Source organism: Lactuca sativa, chromosome 9, assembly GCF_002870075.4.
Source record: "Lactuca sativa cultivar Salinas chromosome 9, Lsat_Salinas_v11, whole genome shotgun sequence".
Lineage (NCBI taxonomy): Eukaryota > Viridiplantae > Streptophyta > Magnoliopsida > Asterales > Asteraceae > Lactuca > Lactuca sativa.
The window spans coordinates 66,398,016-66,418,663 of NC_056631.2; the positions used below are offsets into that span (position 1 = coordinate 66,398,016).

Here is a 20,648-nt window from a genome sequence, read left to right on the forward strand (position 1 = left end):
GGATGAGTGGACCCATAGTATCTGTGCTATGTGTGTAGTGTGTGGGCATTCCAACCCGATGGTTGTGGGCCGAGAGTATTCCATCTTGAGGATGATTGGACTCGTAGTAAGTTGGCATTCCAACCCGATGGTTGAGGGGCCTGGGGTATTCCAACCCGCTGGTTGATTGGACCTATAGTATGTAGGCATTCCAACCCGATGGTTGAGGGCCTAGGGTATTCCAACCTGATGGTTGATTGGACCCATAATATGTTGTTTGTTATTATATGTGTATTGCTGTGTGTATGAGTATTTTGGGGGTAACTCACTAAGCCTTCGAGCTTACATTTATCGATTATTGTTTCAGGTATAACGGATGACCGCGGGAAGGCGAATGCGTGACCGTACACTTCCTCGATTGATGAATATGATTTCTGGAAACTCTAATGTTTAAACTATTTTGAAAACGAATTGTAATAAATGAATGGTTTTAAATGATTTAAAAAGTTTTAAATTGGCTCAAATTTTTATGGGTGTTACCGATTTTAAAATAAATAAAAAAAAAAGATTCTTAATCAATTTTGTCCAAAAAATAGGGATCTACTAGATGTTGGTGATTTGTATTACCAATATGTATTCAAGTGTGATAGGTTAATTTGTTGACCAAATATAATCTTGACAAACATTAAGCAAGTAAGGAGTGCGAAGTGCACACTTGTTTGAGTTTGTTCAAGATTCAAAATAGATTGTCATTTAGGGGCGAGACCTATAAACGAATGGGGATCTGGGAGCAACACCCATGGAAGCGGAGTCCAAGGGGTAGAGCCCCTGGCTATGGTCGATTGACCTGATTTTGACTTTGTCTAGACTATTATTAAAAACCTAGTTTTGTGACAACTTATGACTGTTGGAAACTGTCGTGTGACAGTTTAGACAATTTTGGGACATAGAAAATTGTTTTGTGACAGTTTTCAAACAAATGAGGTTTATAACCAATTCTGGTCATATTTTGTGGTACACTTACGAAAATCATATCAATTTCATTCTTTGTTCTTATTTCTCTCATTCTGAGTCTTATCCAATTGTTGATTTCGAGAGTACCACCAAAATACTTCAATTTGAAAGTGACTACACGATTCTCAAAATTCCAAAGTGCTATTACATCCAAATCTCTAACACTAGAAAACTAAGTACATGTGAGACACAATTTATGATTATTTTAGTAAATAACTTTTTTATTTAATGGGAGCCAACCTTTTTGTATTGTAAAGAAAATAAAATGGTCATGTGACGAGAGTCTAGTGATTAAAGTGCAAAATTTCTTATATGATATATTCAAGTTCAAACTATAGTATAAGAAAATATTGTTAGTGTTTCGCGATTAACCTCTCACGTGGGTCCTGAAAAAGTTGTTTAGAAGCTACAATTATTATTTTTTATTTTGTTTAAATTCAAAAAAAAAATTATATTACCTAATTTCACTCACATTATTTTCAGAAAAGAATAAGTCATTTAAGAAAAAAAAAACACTAAATATATAATATGAATTCAAAAACAGTTAATGAGTTTTTTCAACTTTAGTTCAAGACTCAAGAGGACAACAAGTCAAACCGATATAGAATCAAGGTTAGTGGGTTTGGCTTGTTTAGTGACTTAGGTTTACCCGCGCATCCGGTACAAGGCCGAAACGATAACGGCTTTCTGCTGATTGCTGAATCATCTGCGTCGTCATCTTCGTCGGTAAGAAATCCATATTCACTTCGACTCACTCGTAACATCTCTACCTGTGCCACACCTTTAGGATCCTTAATATGAACTTCTTTGGTACAATTGATGCATATAAAGTGTTCGATAAAATGTCTCTACGAGTACACGGAATCGAGGCAGGTTGCCTCTGGCTCCGGAACATTTGAAGCCATGTCGGGCTAAGGAATTCTCCTCTATCTTCTTCTTTTGAACATTGGCAATGGCTATATCCTATATGCCTTTTCTTTTTAACCCTAAATATTTTCATATAAATACCACTTCGCAAATCTCAGTTCACACCTAATTAAATTTTCTCTCTTACCTTTTTAGTCAAATGGATCCATCACCTAGACGCAGCAAATATGTTTTTGAAAAGAATCCCCTTTTCTCATCATCTTCATCCAGTTCGTCTGATGACAATCTCTTTCTCACAACATTTTTTCTAGCTGCAAAGGCGATTGTTAAATCTACTAAAGTGCTTCTTGGAGATACTACAAGTTCAAGTTCAAGCCGCAATGAGCTTCTTGAAGATACTGCAAGTTCAAGTTGCAATTCGCTTCTTCAAGATACTGCAACTTCAAAGCGCAAGGGTGCTTAATGAAATGTTTTTCTATATTTTCTGAAATTAAACTTTAGTTCCCAAATCTCCAAAACTTAATGTTGCATCCTTTTTTGTTCTTTTCTTATCTTATTATCCATAGATACAAGTCATTTAGCTTGCAATTTTACTTAATAACACAATGTTTTTTCTTTCCTTTTGTTATTGGAGTGTTGTTTAGCAGTGATTATAATCGCTTCTCTTATTGCACTTGCAGAGTTAAAGATGGATGTTGCGACTTCTACCATGGAAACAGATGCCCCAGAAAAGAATCTCAATAAGTGGGATTTCACCTGGTTAGTCTCTCTTTCTTTTTAGCTTTTGAAAGATATTCAACCTTTTTCTTTATTATGAAAACAAGATATGAAAGATATTCAACACAAATGGTTTTCTTGTTTATCCATATTATAAGTGTTTTGTCTGCAGTGATGTGGAAGTGGATTGCAAGTCTGAGGAAAACGCTTACATCATATATTCAACACTCAATGTTGACAAAGAGGTATTGCATTATATGATTATTCACCATTTGTTCATTCACATAAGTCTCAATCTCAGTCTAATGCATATCAAACACAATATAAACTCTTCAGTCATGTCATGTCATGTCAGTTACTATTTTTATCTTTACAATTGCAGCTGCAACCAGATAAAGTAAGGAGGTTGATGTCTGTCTCTAATGGAAAACTTTCAGTGTGAGTTTATTTATGTTTGTGATAGAATGCAAGATTTGGTTTTTAAACCTTGAGAGAAAGATTTAAAATTTGTGTGTGTGTATGTGTTATTGCAGGCGTTTTGAGGCAGTTGAAGCTAGATTTCTTCGGGCGTCTTTTAGTGCATTTATGGATGCTTTGACATTAGCAACGAAGACAATTGAACAATTTGGTAAAGATATGGAACTATGACATGTTACATGTGTGTTCATTAGATGGAATTGTATAACTTGGTATTTGTGGAATTTAGCTTCTTGATTATAGGAGCATAATGGAATTTTTTTTTGTTAAATTACAAGCGTTTATAAATTCTGTAAGCATACTTGCTTGCTTGTTTTGCAGGTGTTTTAGTGTATTGTGATTTATGTGTGTGGTTGGGTTTTTATATTAAGAGTGTAAAAAACCGAAAGAATCAAAATTTTGATCTGGTTGAGGGTTTTTAAGTAAAAACAGGAAAAAAAATATCAACCCAACTGAAATACCGAAAATGATGTGGTTAATGTATAAGTTTAGTTGGTAATGTTTGTTGAAAAATGTAAATAATTAATTAATACTGCATTTATTATTTCTGAAAAGTACTTGCATTTTCGGTTACTTTCTTGAAATAAATGGTTACAGAAATATTTTTGGTAGAAAAATCATTGGTATCTTTTCGGTTAAACCAGTATTTACTCGCTAAAACCGGTTAGGAGATAACAAATGTTTACGATAAATTCTAAAGAACATGAACATAAGGTATATTACAATAAACTGTGTTGGATCCTTTTATGTTGTTTTGAAGTGGGTACCGGTTTTTTTAGGGGAATTCTTTATGTACCCTCAATTACTATAGACAACCTTTTAAATTATGAAAAGGATAAAGTTTTAAAATATATGTTATGTAAAAGGGCTAGATATGTGACATTTAGAAAACGAGTCACAAACCTCTCCAGGAAGAGGCGACAACTGTTATTATTAAGTAATTCACACAAATGGTTCCTAAAGTAGTACCATATATATATATATATATATATATATATATATATATATATATATATATATATATATATATATATATATATATATATATATATATATATATATATATATATATACTAGGTGTTAGATCTATGTATTATAGGTGTAAGAAGACCCATGTATTATATGGGTTCATTTAAAAAAATATGAAATTCTAAAAATTTAAGAAGTTTAAATTTATAAAAAAATTAGAAAAATATTGAATTATTAAAATTAAAGTGTTTTTCTCCTTTAAATTTAAACATATAATTTAGATAAATAAACAAAGGACACTAATGAGGTTTTAATTTTGAAAATTTGGAATTAGAAAGAAAGTTAATTAATGAAATTAATATGCATTTATTATTATATTTATTGAAATTAATATATTTAATAAATTATTATATGAAATTTAATAACAATAAAAACAACCACAAAATGCTATGTGGAAAAAATTTAATTGAAAATAACCACAAAATGACAAGTGCCAAAATCAATGAGAGTGTGTCATGTGGCAAAAAGATTTTCATTTATTAGAGTATATATATATATATATATATATATATATATATATATATATATATATATATATATATATATATATATATATATATATATATATATATATATCGATTATTTAACGTAAGATTCTTAAAAGGTCAATGGAGTTATTAAAGGTAAGAAGGCGTCGTATGATTATATTATTATTAGAGTAAACTGCAAAATTGGTCCCTCAGGTTTGTCATTTTCTGTGGATCAAGTCCAACAACTTTCAAATTTGCGGATTTGGTCCTTTCTGCCTACTTTCAAATTTGTGGTTTGGGAAAAAAACCTACTATAAAAAAATACAAGGTCTGTTTTAGAAAAATAATAAACTTGAGATTTAATCATGAAAAAGAACACTATGTAAAATCTTTTGTTATACTAACCTTTATTGTTTTGGAATGTCTCTACTCATATCATATTTTAATTGAATTTGGATTATTCAAATCCATATTTTCACAACCAAAAATTTCAAACTCACTTGACCATATTGAAACGAATCATTGAAACAAACACCCTTAAATTTCATCCTATCATTCTATTATTCTATTGCACAAGAATTGTTGTAGCATTATGTACTTACCACAAAAGATTACTGCAAAAACGAAAATATCTCAATAAAAATGTTGTAATTTCCCTAACATAACTTCGCGAAACACACTAACCTCTATATCTATAGTTAATTAGTTATACTTATTCCTTCTAATCTATCACATCTACACATACTAATGTGCAAAATGAAGCTATTAAACCATAGAAATACGAATACCCTAACATTATAGCCACTTATAAATGAATTCAACAAGAAATATATATATTTATATATTGTTTTTGCATAAAGTCCTCTAATTTTCACCTCAATATTCATCCAAATAAGTGTAAAGCATTTCATCTTTCTTTGACTTGCGCCTACTGAGCAATGCCTTGAGCAGACGTTTGCTTTTGCTCTGAATTTGATCACCTTCTTTCCATGTCTCTCGATCACCATTCCTCTGCTTTGAAACTGATTTCCTAGGCTCTTGATGCTGCACAACATATATTGTCAAATGTCTAAAATACCCTTCCATGAAATCACTACCATTAATTAATTATTTATAAGATTTGATGTAGTTTACCCATTGTTGTGGAAATGTGGTTTGAGTTGTTGGTCTAGTGGAATTTGGAGTGGAAGATCTTGAATTTGACCTTGAATTTGGAGTGATTGATCTTGATCTACTTGAGAATGATTCAGTATGCAATAGAGGAAATCGAGGTGGTGAAACTGCTCTCTTCTCTGACTCACCATAAACTATGCATTTTTGAAAAACACCATTTAAAAGAATTAAGTAAAAATACATTTGCATACACAAAGAAAATTATATGCGAAATTAATGTATACAAAGTTACAAACCAAAATCTTTTCTTGTCACCATGTCCTCAAAGGAAAACGAGTCAGGTTGTTGGGAAGCTTGTGGAGAAGGAGAAGGAGAAGGAGAAGGAGAAGAAGAAGGAGATTGCTCTTTTCTGCATTTTAAAAAAGAATTAGCATACTAAAAGTACAGTTTCTTTCACCAATTCGCCATCATTTTCATAAAAAAATTAATCGTTTATCCAGACAACACTTTATGTTATGAGTTTAATCAAAAACTTTACCTGACTAAAGTTCCAGGCTTTTCATGAATTATAGCTTGAACGACTTCTTGTATGCCAAAAGGAATCAAAGAAAACGATAAGATACAATCATTGGAGTTCATAAACAGAGAATGCACATCATCAAAAGTCAAAACAATGATAATATATTCTTACCATTCATATGTTCATGTTGATCATGTTCACGTTCTTCAACTAATGTGCATTCTTCATGCTTTAATATAGTTCCATTGCCATCTTGAATCATCTCCCCAACTGAACATTGTCATAAAGCATCATGAAAGTTGCAAATTCCACATTTTTGGAATGTTTTTAAGCCATATTACATGGGGCTATTGCAAGATGTGGAAGCATACTTTCATGTATGGGTTTATTATAGCATCCTACTTTCATTTCTTTTTATTGCAACATAGCATTCTTAATCATTTTCTTATTAAGACATTATGCTTTTGAAAAAACTTAGAATTTTAATTTCAAAACATTATACTTTGAAAAATCTACCTATTTATATGAAAATAAGATGCTATAATTAACAAATAAATGAAAGTATGTTGCTATTTCTTGCATTTAGAACTAATTTGGATCCACAAGTACCAGGCAAGACATATCGCTTATGATACTTGGGAATTTTTAAAAGCGACGACTGCTGGGAAACGCCTTCGTGATCAAAATAGCCATGGCATGTTCTTACTCGCTACAAAATTAATTAAAAAAAAAAACAAAATTAGACACAAAAATAACGCTTATTTTGACCAAAAAGGACGAACTTGAATTTCACATTTTTAAAGCTTTCTACGGCTATTTTCGATGAAGAGGGTGAGGGCATTTACGTCTTTTGCACAAACGAGAAAGAGTGAGTATACCTTTTTGGATGGGACAAAAAGCTGCAATTTTTTTGTCTCACGTACGTCAGAAGCAGTACAACCTATTAAATTATGTTACGTCATGTCCTGTGTAACTATTTTACCTTTTTGGATGTGACAGACAAGAAGCTGCAAATTTTGTCTAATTCACACCAGTCTCGGTCCCAGTCCAATATACCTCATATGCAGTACAACCTGTCCTGTCAGAACAAATGGATCCTAAAGAATGGCCAAAATGAAAGAGTACCTGTTCAATGCAAGATACTCGAAGCTCTGATCCGGAAACTTCTTCAACCTTATCGTCAAAAATATTGTCAACTTTATTCGAAGCAGCACCCAAATGGTCAACCGTATTGACTATAGCCTTGATGGCATAATCTTTTAATGTGTCAACCACCCTATCAACAAATCGATAGTATATTGTATGAATAAAAATTTGAGATTAAGCTACAACGTTTAAATCTGGAAAAAAAATGTTGACTTTTTAGGTCAAACTCACATTTGCTTTTGGTCATCGTTGGTGTATGATAGTTCAAAGTATTCAGCGGCCGAATATAATTGCTTTCTCAAATTTGTTAAATCCTGAAAAAATTAAATTACAGGGGATATATTTTATGATTTTAATTTGGTTTCTTTATAGATAATTGTGAAACTAGAAAGAGAGCGATGAATGCCTTGAGACTTTCCGAAAATAGCAATGTTTCGTGCATAGCAATCTCGTCATAATTGGCTGGCTCTCTTGGAAAAGACGTTGAGGTAGATGAAGATAGCGTCTCCATTGAAGGAATTCCCTAAAAAAACATGAGTATTTGTGTAAATTCTTAGTTTTTAATATTATTATTTAGGTCTAAATAATCAAGATTCGTAAGTTGGAGACATGGAGATTCATGGAATGAAGATTTCTATATTAGAGGGAGACAATGAGAATCAGTCCATAATAGTTTAGATGATAAATTACAGAAAAAAATAGATAAAGAGCAGTGGGGAATAATTCTTTTTTGAATACTTCTGCAACAAACCCAGATAAATAATTCGAGAAAATTCGTAAATTGTTTCTCAAAAACTTGAGAATTACTCTCATTCTGTCATAAATAGAAAAGAAAGAAGATTCCCACTTTTATTGTCAGAAATTGGCATACAATCCTTAACATACAAAAGTAATAAATCTTCCCCCAAAACTAAACCCTAATTGATTCTTCAACAAAAATATAAGAACACCCATTGAAGCTTCCTGACCATAATAAAATATCATGAATTTCAAATCCAACCGTTGGATATTGACCAATGAATTAACAGGTATGCTTCGACTACCAAATGCAAAAACGTCATTTTAATAGTGATTTATTAAGTCTTTTGAGTTCAAATCCGCGTTCAATAATGAAATACTTTACTTTAGTAAATGTCTCTTTCAAATTTAAAATAATCTAACAAATTGACACAAACACGCATAAACAATTTAAAATCTGGTCCTGTAAAACACATATAGAAGAAAATCAGAAACTTTCTACGATTTCTCAATAACCCAAAAGAGAATACCACATAAACAGTATTATATATGTGGTTATGTTTAAGATAAGTAACAAAAACAATGTTTCGAACCCTTAAATTTCTCAAGTTTTTGCAAATTTTCCATGAACTAACAAGCACCCACAAGAAAGAGAGTTCGGACATTGAGCTGACCTGATGAATCAGAATCGGATTTAGAAATTTAGAAATTTGGTATGTATCCCCCAATCAGCTGATAGCCTCTTCGACTTCAATTACTCATGATATACACGTAGATTTAGCAGAAAAGGATAGATTATGTCTTCATTATCAAGTTTTTGACTAAACGAGTAGAAGAAGACAGCATGTTTTGAGGGTGCTTAGTCGAATACAAGAATGCATGAAACTTGGGAAGGGTTTTAGTCTTTTAGATAGAGAAAGTGGGAAGAGGGAGAAGGAAAATGGAAGTGAGAGAGGATTGAATAAGGCAACCACACTGCACATCTAGAGCTTTATTATATAAAAATATAAATATAGAGTAAAAGGGCAAAATGGGGTTTTTTGTAAATACAGAGATACCTGCGAACAAAAGCCATGAATTGCTCGTTTTATTTTATTTTTTCCTCTTTTTAGACAGTGGAGCTTAGGATATTTTGAGACGATGTGATTAGTGAGAAACATATGTTTTATGTGATTTATAAATTTTAGATGTTTTGAATAATATAATGAAACTTTTAAAATTTAATAGCACAGATAATAATGTTGACATTTCTTTTAAATATGTTTGTGTGGTCATATTTTATTGATACGGAATACAGATTCAAATATGGAGGATTCATATGTGTTTCTTGTAAAGATATATATATATTAATAATAATTTTTTTTTATAGAAGCAGAGAAAATGAGTGGGTAACAAATTATTGATTTTGTTCGAATTTAGTTTATTTTGTTTTTTGTACACCATATACTATAAAGGTGTTGAAGTTGTTTGTATTTTACACTTATTTTATTTTCTTTTTTGTACACCATATACTATCAAAGGTGTTGAAGTTGTTTGTATTTTATAGTTGTGATGGCTGCTGCATGTTATAATGGTAAACTATGAATAATTTCAACAAGTTAGATGATATATGGTTAATAGACTAAATGTGAATAAAATTAAAATCTTTTTTGAGAACCAATATTTGCGTGAGAATTTGAGATTTTTTTTTGGTCAAATTATTTAAAACCAACATTACCACATCATCTCGAGTGTATAGTCTAAGTTAGTTGCACCGTAATAAAAAAATAATGTTTTTCTTGTAATTTGCATATATGTATATTTTATAGTTTTCATGTTTTTCTTTTTCTTATTTCACAATTGAGGACTAAACCGTTCGTCTAACATGTAAAACGTAAAAAACACATACTTTTTAAATTTCCTTTCTCCTTTAGTTTTATAATATATGAAAATAAACGAAAGAGGGTAACAAGTTACTGGGGGGGGGGGGGGGGGGGGGGAGGTACTATTAGACTAGGTTATCAATGTATGTAAGGGTTTTATTCGTCATTTTAATTGGTTATCTGTTTATTAAATTCAGTTTAATCGATTTTCTTACTTCTAAAATATTAACTAAAACCGAGCCAAATAAGGTCTTTGTCTTATCCAAGACATCACAACTTTCCACATTTGATGAATGTTATAAACCTTCTTAATACTTTTTACTCATTGTCACAATCTTAACTTTAAGACTTGTTATTGGAACGAAGGATGATAGACCTTTTGATTTAACCATTTCTTCAATTCTTGATTTCTCTTCTTATACATACAATTGTACTAAGACTCACTTAGAGGATCAATTGAGATATGGTTCTTAATCATTAAGACCTATCATAAAGCATAAAAGCTACTCTCCCTTCTTCTTAGAATGGAGAAACTTTTATCTTTCTGCCTACTTGATTCTTCTTATTCGTTCTGCTATTGATTTAAACTTTTTCAATCAATTCAGAATTACACTTAATCTTATAAGTATAATCATATTTACTAAACCTTTAGTAAATCATGACGAATGTCTTTGTTACTCTTGTGATGAACTTGACCAACACACAACTTTGTGTACTCGATCTCTTAGTCCTTCACTTGATACTTTGTCAATGAATTAGTCTAATTTCCAAATATGAAATTTCTCATTCATCGTGCAACCAAGTTGCATGATTCCAAGTTTCTGTCCAATTGAAACTTGGGCGATGAGAAACTTTCCTTATTCGGTAAATTCTTCGACATTTCCACAAATAACATAACAAGAACCAAATCCATTATTGCTAATAATAGAAACATTCAAACATCAATTTTTCATACACGCTATTGCAAGGATAAATAAATAAAATTTAAAAATCAAAATTTATTTTATTGCGGAAAAATTTGTCCTTACAATGCATGCAATTCATTGAAAAACTATGCTAATACATCTTTCTTAGCAATCTTATTCTAACTCCAAGTAGTAGCTCAAGAATCTAATCTTCAAGTAATGCGATCGAAATTCATTTCTTCACGGTTAGATTCTGCTCACTTCTTCCCTTAAGCTTCCTCTCCTTTCTTCGATCCTACAAAACATCAATTGTAATCTTATCACATTATGTATTAAGAATCTAGAATAGAAGCTTAAAAGAGTTAGTCAACGGATTTTACCTAAAGCATAGCCATACGTTTTGACTCTCCCATCTCTTAGATCTCTTAGGTAAATAAGGCAGCTTTGTCTCCAATGCCCCTTCTCTTGGCAATAAAAGCAAATTGACTCTTTTGGAACAGGACATGGAACTACTTCAGACATTGCCTTTCTCTTATGATCAAACTTTTCGATCATAGCATGTCTTTCATTGCCATTGTCTATATCCATAGAGGTCTTAAAGGCAGATTCACCAATCAACTTTGCTTTTCCATTACGCCAAAACGTTTCTGATTCAGCAGCAATAAGCATATAGGTGAGATCTATAAGGGTCACGTCGCGGTTCATCATATAGTACTATCTTACGAACTCACTATATGAGTTAGGAAGTGACTGAAGAACCCAATCAACAGCCATTTCCTCACAGACAACGGATCCCAACATTCTTAACCTATCAATGTGTGACTTCATCCCTAGGACGTGTGCACACACCGGCTTTCCTTCTTTATGTTTACTTACCAAAAGGGCTTGAGTGATCTTGAGCTTTTCAAGCCTTTGAACTTGTGAGTTAGGGAGAATAATTGGAGGAGGTGGAGGAAGTGAAGCATGATTTCTTGTTCCTCGATCGAATCGTGGAATATCATCTTCATGTGGAATGCTTGTTCCATGGGATTTGGGAAGACCATAGTTGTCGAACTTTGACATCTACAAAACAGGAGAAAACAAACTCAAGTTAGTTGATTGATTGAGTCCTTAGTAAATCACCCAAATGAAATACTAAGGCTAGGACCCAACACAATATTCCACAACTCGGGAGAGGGATGCCGTAACCCTAATTGCAGAATATTTGAAGGTAAGTGAATGACGATTCACTAATTTCCACCACGAAAAACGAAAAAGAAATTTAAGTTTTAAATCTATGAAAACTCCTAGATCCTTTGAGATTCATTAAACATTTCAATGGCATGTTTAAATCTCGATACGCCCCTCTTGTTTGTGACTGGGATGCCGAGGATCACAAAGCGGGTGTGAATAACCATGCAAACTCACATGGTGCCCTCACATGTTACAGTCACCTATTCGATGTGCCGGTAAACCACACACGCTCCACCGAACTATGATAAACATTGAGTCACCCTTTGCTACCTTTGCTTAGAACCATTTAGTGTGCCGGTAAACCACACACGCTCCACTAACGTCTTTGCAAGGGCACAAAGTGTAATTTCATGGAATTGCATCAATTCACTTTTGCCTAAGTAACTAAGATTGGGAATTTGAAAAAAAAACATTTAGTTACTTTAGTAATTCATTATACTTATAATGGAAGGTTTCGTCCCATCCTACCCGTTCGGCTAACGACCCTCCACTAGTCAAGAGTGCGGTGGGTAAGAGTGGATACCCATTCAATCGCCATTTTATAGGCAATTTCCTTAAACACCCTTTATAGACCAGCTTCGTGAATGAGGCCTACTAACGGTAAGACTGACTTTACTCATACATATATATAATGTTAGACTTTTAATGTTATATATAGTATAGGGTGTATTTTACACTTTTAAAAATACTAGGTGGTCAAATTTAATAATTATACATTTAATTCAATTAAATTGTAAACCTAAACTTTATGGATTTATTAAACCTCTTTTAATTATACACCTTAATTAATTAATAATACCATAAGGGTGTGATTTGAACTTTTTCAAAACAATACTAAGGTTTTAGAATTTAACAATCCTAATTAAACTTTTAATAAACTTTTAAATTCCAAAACTTGAGGGCAAGTTTTGAAACATTTCAAAACATTAGGGTTTAGAATTTAAATATACATCAAAATTAAACTATTAATCAAAATTTAAATTCCAAAACTTGAGGGCATGTTTTGAAACCTTTTTCAAAACATTAGGGTTTCAACTATTTAAATTTCAAAACAACAAAACTTTTGGGTTCAAATTTAAACTATAAAACCTAAAGGGAAAATATGAAACTTTTCATAAAAACAAGGATCAAATAACAAATAATCTTAATTAACATTTAATCACATAATTATCCATATTTGATTTATTTAATGATTTCTTGCAAAACAATTTACCAATTTAATCAAAATAATCAATCAATTATCACATAAGGAAACAAATATTTTATTAATTGATAAATATCTTCAATTGGATCAAGAATATAGTCATATATATATATATATATATATATATATATATATATATATATATATATATATATATATATATATCATAAAATCGGATTTATATTGATCTAATATGATAAAGGCAAGTATCTCAAAGATAAACAGCAAGAAATCCCGAAAATAGCTCCATCTGACGCTCGAACTCGCCGAGTACCACACTGTACTCGCCGAGTTGAGGCCTACTCGCCGAGTACACTGTGGTACTCGCCGAGTTCATCAGGCAGATGGCTCAAAATCTATTTTGCAATTTGAATAAACACACAATGCATCAATACAATAGAAACCAATCAAGGCTCTGCTACCACTGATGGGTTTTGTTCATAAGAACATCCTATGTGCTCATACAAACCCTAATGCTTGGATCTAGGTTTCTCTATTGTACATGCATGTTATCCAAGACTATAACCCTAAATCTAGCATATGATAATCAATATAACATATAATAAGGGTTTAGATCATACCTTGATTGTTATATAGCAATAACAATCCCAATTCCTCCTTGTATTGACTTTAGAAAGCTTAGAGTCACAAATGTCACTCCTCTAATGGTTCACAAACACCAAGAGCAAGAGGATGAGGAGGATAGAGGATGGAGGCTGCCCAAAAACGTGTGAAACCCTAGAACAAATCTTAGCCACGTTTTTAGGTCATAAGGGTCATATATATAGTGAGGCTATTAGGGTTATCTAACAAGGAAACCCTAATTTGGATGCTTAAGCCCTAAGCAACCCATGGACTCCTTTCCTTAAGGGCTTGGACGATTTCTCATGGGTTTCCCCATAGATTTCGTCCACTCCTTAATATAAGGCAATCCATGGCCCAAATTGCAATTATCTTATAATTACAATTCCAGTCCCTTAAGTTTAATTAATCTCTTTTAGTCACAAAACCAATTACCAATTAATTATTGACTAATATTAATTAAACAATATGATTTCTCCTTTAATATATTATTCTCATAATATATTAATAAATCATATTTAATCCTTTCTCTCCATAATTCATCCTATCAATTTGCTTTGGTGAAGGCAACCCAAAAGGACCAGGCACCATCGGGTCAAGTACATACCAAAATAGTTATGGACTTAGACACTAATCCAACAAGCATTACCCTAATAGACTTTATTTTAGCAACTAGTGAGAAGGTCTCATTATAGTCAACTCCAAGAGTTTGAGTAAAGGCCTTCGCAACCAATCATGATTTATAAGTGTGCACTTTCCCATCCATGTTCGTCTTCTTCTTGAAGATCCACTTGTATCCGACTGTCTTACGACCCGTTACATTATCAACCAAATTCCAAACTTGGTTGTCGTACATGGACTGAATCTCGCTGCCCATCGCCTCTTTCCATTTAGCAGACTCCGGGCCTGCCATGGCTTCCTTGTAGCTGCTAGGTTCATCCAAATTTATTAGTGTTTCATCACTAATAAATGTATCCCCTTCAGTAGTAATATGAAAACCATTAAACTGGGGTTGAACACTAACCCTACTAGAACGTCTAAGAGGTAAGGACTCGTCAACGGGCTCAACAGGAGTTTCCTCCCCGGGTTGAGTGCCAGTGTTAGAGGTTCCTTAATCGCTTTGCTCTTGAATCTCTTCAAGATCAAATTGCCTCCCACTGTCCTCTTGGCTTATCGATTACCTTCCTCGGAAAACTCCTCTTCTAGCAATGAAGACAACATTGTCACTCGGTCTATAGAAAAGATAGCCAAAAGACTTATGTGGATAGTCGATGAAATAACACTTCTCACTACGAGGTTCGAGCTTGTCGTGAGTCTCTCGTCTTACGAAAGCCCCGCAACCCCAAACCTTGATATATGCTAACGAGGGAGCTTTCCCTGTCCACATCCACATCTCGTGAGGTGTTTTGGCAACCTTCTTGGTGGGAACTAAGTTAAGGATATGGGCGGAAGTCTCTAAGGCATACCCCCAAAAAGCTATTGGTAACGAAGCCCGACTCATCATAGAACGAACCATGTCCAACAAGGTCCGATTACGTCTCTCAGCCACACCATTCAATTCTGGAGTTCTCGGAGGCGTGAATTGCGAAACAATTCTGCATTCTTTTAAATAGTCGTGAAACTCAAGACTTAGGTACTCTCCTCCTCGGTCTGACTGAAGCATCTTGATTTTCCTGCCCAACTTTCTCCACTTCATTCTTAAAATCTTTGAACTTTTCAAAGGTTTCTGACTTTTGCTTGATTAAGTAGATATATCCATATTTGCTATAATCATCCGTAAAAGTCACGTAGAAGTGGCAAACATCCCTTGTGGTGGATCTAAAGGGCCCACACACATCAGTGTGTATGAGATCCAATAGACCCTCACCCCTATCACAAGTGCCAGTAAAGGGTGACTTGGTCATCTTCCCAAGTAAACAAGATTCACACACATCATCATCCCTAAGGTCGAATGACTCCAACACTCCATCCTTTTGGAGTTGGGCTATGCGTTTCTTGTTGACATGGCCAAGGCGACAATGCCATAAGCATGCTTATCCAGACTAGTAGACGAATCAATATTCAACACATCATTTCCTAAATTATCAACAACCATCACAGATTCATAAATCCCATTACAAGGTAATGCTTGAAATAAAAGACACCATTCAAATAAACATTAATAGAACCATTACTATTATCAAATGAGTATCTGAAACCTTGTCTAAACAATCCATGAAATGAAATGATGTTTCTTGCCATATCTGGCGAATCGCAACAATTATTTAAATCTAATCATAACCCATTACTCAACACTAAAGAATAAACTCCGACTCTGGTCACAGGCGACGATCTTCTGTTTCCCATAATCAAGTTCATCTTTCCATGTTTCACTTCACTACTTCTTCTTAGGCCCTGCAAATGAGAACAATGTGGAAATCACACCCTGTATCAAGAACCCATGAAGTAGCAAATGATGAGTTGTTAGATTTAATAGAATACATACCTGCAAAAGTGGGCTTTATCTTCCCATCCTTTATGTCTTGCAGATACTTGGCACAGCTTCATTTCCAGTGGCCCTTCTCGTGGCAATAGAAGCACTCTGCTTCCTTGGGGTCAGAGGAGGGTTTAGCAGGACCTGCTTTGGTCCCACTAGAGGATGAACCATCACAGGAATTTCCCTTTTGGTGGCTCTTTGAGGGAGCCTTCCTCTTCTTTGCCTTCCCTTGGCCAATTGCCATCAAAGAAGCAGCCACAGCAAGGGATGGTGCAACAGATTTGTCTTTGAGGTTGCTCTCAGCAGTCCTCAATAGTCCTTGGAGCTTACTCAAGGAGACCTCTTCCTTATTCATGTGGTAGGTCATTCTGAACTGGTTGTAACATGAAGGCAAGGAGTGTAGGATTATGTCGATAGCCAAATCCTCATCAAACTTAACATTAAGTTTGAGAAGACGATCAACATACCTCTGCATTTTCTGTAAATGAGAGGTTAGGGATTCTCCACTCCCCATCTTAGCGGTGATCATGTTAGTAATGATCTCATAGTGCTCTTGCCTTGCGCATTGGTGGTACCTGTCCAGCAAATCCTGATGCATTTCATACAGATACATGTCCTCATAAGACTTTTGGAGTTCGAGGTTCATGGTGGCCAGCATAATGCAATGAACTTTCGTAGTATCACGTTCGTGCGCCTCAAAGGCAGACAACTCTTCAGAAGTAGCAACATCTGGGATGATCTTTTCAAGCTTCTCATCGAGGACATATTCTTTGTCCTCGTAGCGAGTGATCATGCGAATGTACCTTATCCACTCGTTGAAATTTGACGCATCAAATGTCACTTTTTGACACAGGTTCATCAGCGAGAATGACCCAGAAGCGTTTTTGTTGTTAGCAGACATCTGAAAAAAAGGAACAAATTTTGATTAGAAATGAGTCCCTAATTAAACACCCAAATGAGAAATTAGGGCTAGGACCCAACAACATTATTTACAACTTAGAAAGGGATCCCGTACTCTAAAAGTAAATAATTTGAAGGTAAGTGAATGACGATTCACTAATTCTCACCATGAAAAACGAAAAAGAGATCAAGTTTTAAATGTATTTGAAAACTCCTAGATCTTTGAGATTCATTGATCTTTTCAATGGCATTTTAAATCTCGATATGCACTTCAAATTTGCGACTGGGATGCCGAGGATCGCAAATAAGTTGTGAATAACCATGCGAATCAACATGGTGCACTCAATGTCTCTATCACCTAATCAATGTGCTGGTTAGCCACGCACGCTCCATTGATCTATGACAAACATTGAGCCACCATTTTCTACCAATGGCAATCCCAAATTAGTGTGCCGGTTAACCACACACGCTCCACTAACGTTTGACAAGGGTACAAAGTGTAATTCCATGGAATAGCATCATTTTCACATTTTACGCTAAAGTAACTAAGATTGGGAATTTGTAAAAACATGTTAGTTACCTTTTAATATTCATTATACTTATAATGATGTATTAAGTGCCCTATCCTATCCGTTCGGCTAACGACCCTCCACCAGTCAAGCAAGCGGTGGATGTGAGTGTACACCAATTAAGCGTCATTTTATAGGCATCAACTTTGTACCCACCTTATAGATCGGCTTCGTGAATGAGGCCTACTAGCGATAAGACTAGCTTTATTCTTATACATACATATATATATATATATATATATATATATATATATATATATATATATATATATATATATATATATATATATATATATTAATCTTATAATAGATAAAGTATAAGGTTGATTTTTAAACTTGAAAAAAAAAACTAAGGGTTGAAATTTAAAACTTTCAATAATTAAACTTTTAATCAAAGAATTTAAAATTTAAAACTTGAGGGCAAGTTTTGAACTTTTCAAAACACAAGGGATCAAATAACAAATAATATAAATCAAACAATTAATATTATGATTATTTATATTTGACCTAATCCATTTTAGTCATAAGATAATTACCAAATAATTTAAATAATCCATATTTATCATATAAAAAAACTATTATTCAAAAGATTTGAAATTATCTTTTCTTTTGGTAAGGATAATCATTTGCATATAATAAAATTTTGATTTTATTATCAAAAAACGATTTTGGCATCAATCCTACAACAAAACATCAAGTAAATCCCGAAACATACTCTGTCTCACTCCCGGACTCGCCGTGTCAATCCTGGACTCGCCGAGTCCAGATACTGACTTGCTGAGTTGGGTCGGGCAGAGACAACAAAAACGATTTTCAGCATAAAAACGACAATTGCATCACATACAATAGAAACCAATCAAGGCTCTGATACCACTGATGGGTTTTATGCATAAGAACAATCCTATGTGCTCATACAAACCCTAATGCTTGGATCTAGGTTTCTCTATTGTACATACAATGGATCCAAGACTTGCAACCCTAGATCTAACATGTATAATTCTAAATTAACATTATAAGAACAGATCTTAAGTGTTTACCTCTTTCAAATTGCTTGGAATCCTTTGCATCTTCTTGATCTTGAGCTTAGATTCACAATTGTAACTCCTCTAATGGTTCACAAGCCCTACAAGCAAGAAGGCTATTAAGAGATAGGAGGAAGAACACTAAAAATCGGCCCTAGGGTTTCTCTTGGAGTCAAGCATCCGAAAATTGCATCCAAGGGCTTCTATTTATAGTGTAGGCTGCTAGGGTTTCAGTCTAAACCCTAATGGACATCTTAGTCACCAAGCAACCTATAGAACTTTCTAGATTAGGGCCTTTGGACGAAAATATGATGGACCCCCATCATAATTTCGTTCCCCCCTTAGTCCATTAGGTTTCCCAGCCCAAAACTCAACTATCATACATTTGACAGTTTATGCCCCTTTATTTAATTAATCTCTTTTAGTCACCAAATTAATTCCTAATTAATTTATGACTAATACTAATTAAATAAATATGATTTCTCCTTTAATATATTATTCTTATAATATATTAATAAACCATAATATCCTTTCACTTTCTTAAATAACCTTGTTAAGTTGCTTTGGTGAAGGCAACCCAAAAGGACCATGCATAACCGGGTCAAGTACATACCAAATATAGTTACAGACTTAGACACTAATCCAACAAAATGGAATCTAGGGATTCATAAAGTTGGCAACTTTATGAAATCTCAACACTCCAATATGTACCAAAATGAAGAATAAGGCATAGAAACCTAGATCTATGCACAATAAACCAAAAAGCTTGGAACTTGGGGACTTACAGGTGTAACATCCGGAACCTTACGGTACTAAATTCATTCATTTTTGCATTTTGAGGGTCCTCACGACATGATATCTTGGGCGTCACGTCGTGAATGACCATTGACCCATTGACTCGCATTTTTGGAGTCTCACGACATGAGCATGGCTTAATGACCCCAAACCCTAATTTTCGGGTATTTAAGGGAATGAGAGTCTACGGTTACCCATACTCAACATGTCTCACCCTCTAAGCCTCTGGAAACCCTAGATTTCGTGTCACCTTGAGTTATTTGGTATTTTGCTTGTGGAAAGGAAGAAAAAGGAGAGAAGAAGAAGCATCTTGGGAAGGAAGTTGCTTGGGATCTTCATCATCATCAGCTCTCATCTTGTTTGGACCATTGTAAGTATCAAGACTCAAGATTTACTCCATTTGATGGCTAGATCTAGGTTTTGGCCAATTTTCTTATGTTTTTGGCTTGATTAGAGTGGAGTAGATCCATAAAGTTAGCAACTTTATGGATTCAAACGGTCTTTTGAGTCTTATATCATTCAGATATGGGATTTGTGGAGTAATAGAGATTGCATGAGGACTTGATGCCATATTTTCACTTTTGACCTAAAATAGTGAAGGGACATGCATGGTGCATGCATGTCCATAAAGCAAGCATTTTTATGGACCATTAGGGTCCCCTTTAGCTTCTTGAAGGGGTGAAATTAAGGGCTGAATGGATTAAGAACGTTGGAAATGTGGTTTTGGCTTCAGATCGTTCTCATGACGTGAGACATAAGGCCTCACGACGTGAGCATGAAACGTGAGCATGAGTCATCGTCCCTGTTGAGTCTTCTGGGTCAGGAGTGAGTCCCGGAAGCGGATCAGACACGTTTCACGACATGACCAAAGATTGGTCTCGATGTGAGGTGTTGTTTTGGGGTATTGGGCCTCAATGGGCCGTTAGTTTCTTACTTTGGGCCTTACTGTGCTTGGGCCCATTTGGAGCCTTGGGTGTCATTTAGGGTTTTAGGCCTTCTTCAATTAGGCCCATGATGGGTTTTAGGCCCA

At 34.1% G+C, this 20,648-nt stretch overlaps 2 protein-coding genes across 4 annotated transcripts; one reads left to right on the top strand and one right to left on the bottom strand.

Annotated features, from left to right (window-relative positions):
- Positions 1-1,566: 1,566 nt before the first annotated feature.
- Positions 1,567-3,402, top strand: LOC111920422 (uncharacterized). Its single transcript, XM_023916006.3, has 6 exons — positions 1,567-1,719; positions 2,056-2,315; positions 2,541-2,619; positions 2,750-2,822; positions 2,960-3,015; positions 3,111-3,402. The coding sequence occupies exons 2-6, from the start codon at positions 2,060-2,062 to the stop codon at positions 3,223-3,225; spliced, it is 579 nt and encodes a 192-aa protein (XP_023771774.1). The 5' UTR covers positions 1,567-1,719; positions 2,056-2,059; the 3' UTR covers positions 3,226-3,402.
- Positions 3,403-5,318: 1,916 nt separating this feature from the next.
- LOC111920423 (protein ABIL3) lies at positions 5,319-9,128 on the bottom strand. 3 transcript variants are annotated; one of them, XM_023916008.3, is made up of 10 exons: positions 8,745-9,128; positions 7,739-7,855; positions 7,564-7,646; positions 7,312-7,462; positions 6,796-6,895; positions 6,358-6,456; positions 6,205-6,250; positions 5,963-6,075; positions 5,688-5,860; positions 5,319-5,597 (listed from the first exon to the last, which is right to left on the bottom strand). In XM_023916008.3, exons 2-10 carry the CDS (start codon positions 7,841-7,843, stop codon positions 5,430-5,432), a joined length of 1,038 nt encoding a protein of 345 aa, XP_023771776.1. In that variant the 5' UTR covers positions 7,844-7,855; positions 8,745-9,128; the 3' UTR covers positions 5,319-5,429. The 3 variants fall into 3 exon arrangements, with proteins under 3 accessions (XP_023771776.1, XP_042754161.1, XP_042754162.1); XM_042898227.2 differs by lacking the exon at positions 8,745-9,128 and adding an exon at positions 8,301-8,323; XM_042898228.1 differs by lacking the exon at positions 8,745-9,128 and adding an exon at positions 8,301-8,322 and having other exon boundaries at positions 6,205-6,247.
- Between the last annotated feature and the right edge of the window lie 11,520 nt (positions 9,129-20,648).

What these genes read in the sequence shown, in the direction of transcription:
- LOC111920422 (XM_023916006.3), top strand. Translation starts at nt 2,060, where the DNA reads ATGGATCCATCACCTAGACGCAGCAAATATGTTTTTGAAAAGAATCCC. An exon ending in TGCAACTTCAAAGCGCAAGG is followed by an intron (nt 2,316 to 2,540) that starts GTGCTTAATGAA and finishes TTGCACTTGCAG; the next exon opens with AGTTAAAGATGGATGTTGCG. An exon ending in TCTAATGGAAAACTTTCAGT is followed by an intron (nt 3,016 to 3,110) that starts GTGAGTTTATTT and finishes GTGTTATTGCAG; the next exon opens with GCGTTTTGAGGCAGTTGAAG.
- LOC111920423 (XM_042898227.2), bottom strand. An exon ending in TATTTTCGGAAAGTCTCAAG is followed by an intron (nt 7,647 to 7,738) that starts GCATTCATCGCT and finishes TAATTTTTTCAG; the next exon opens with GATTTAACAAATTTGAGAAA. An exon ending in GAGTATCTTGCATTGAACAG is followed by an intron (nt 6,896 to 7,311) that starts GTACTCTTTCAT and finishes TTAATTTTGTAG; the next exon opens with CGAGTAAGAACATGCCATGG.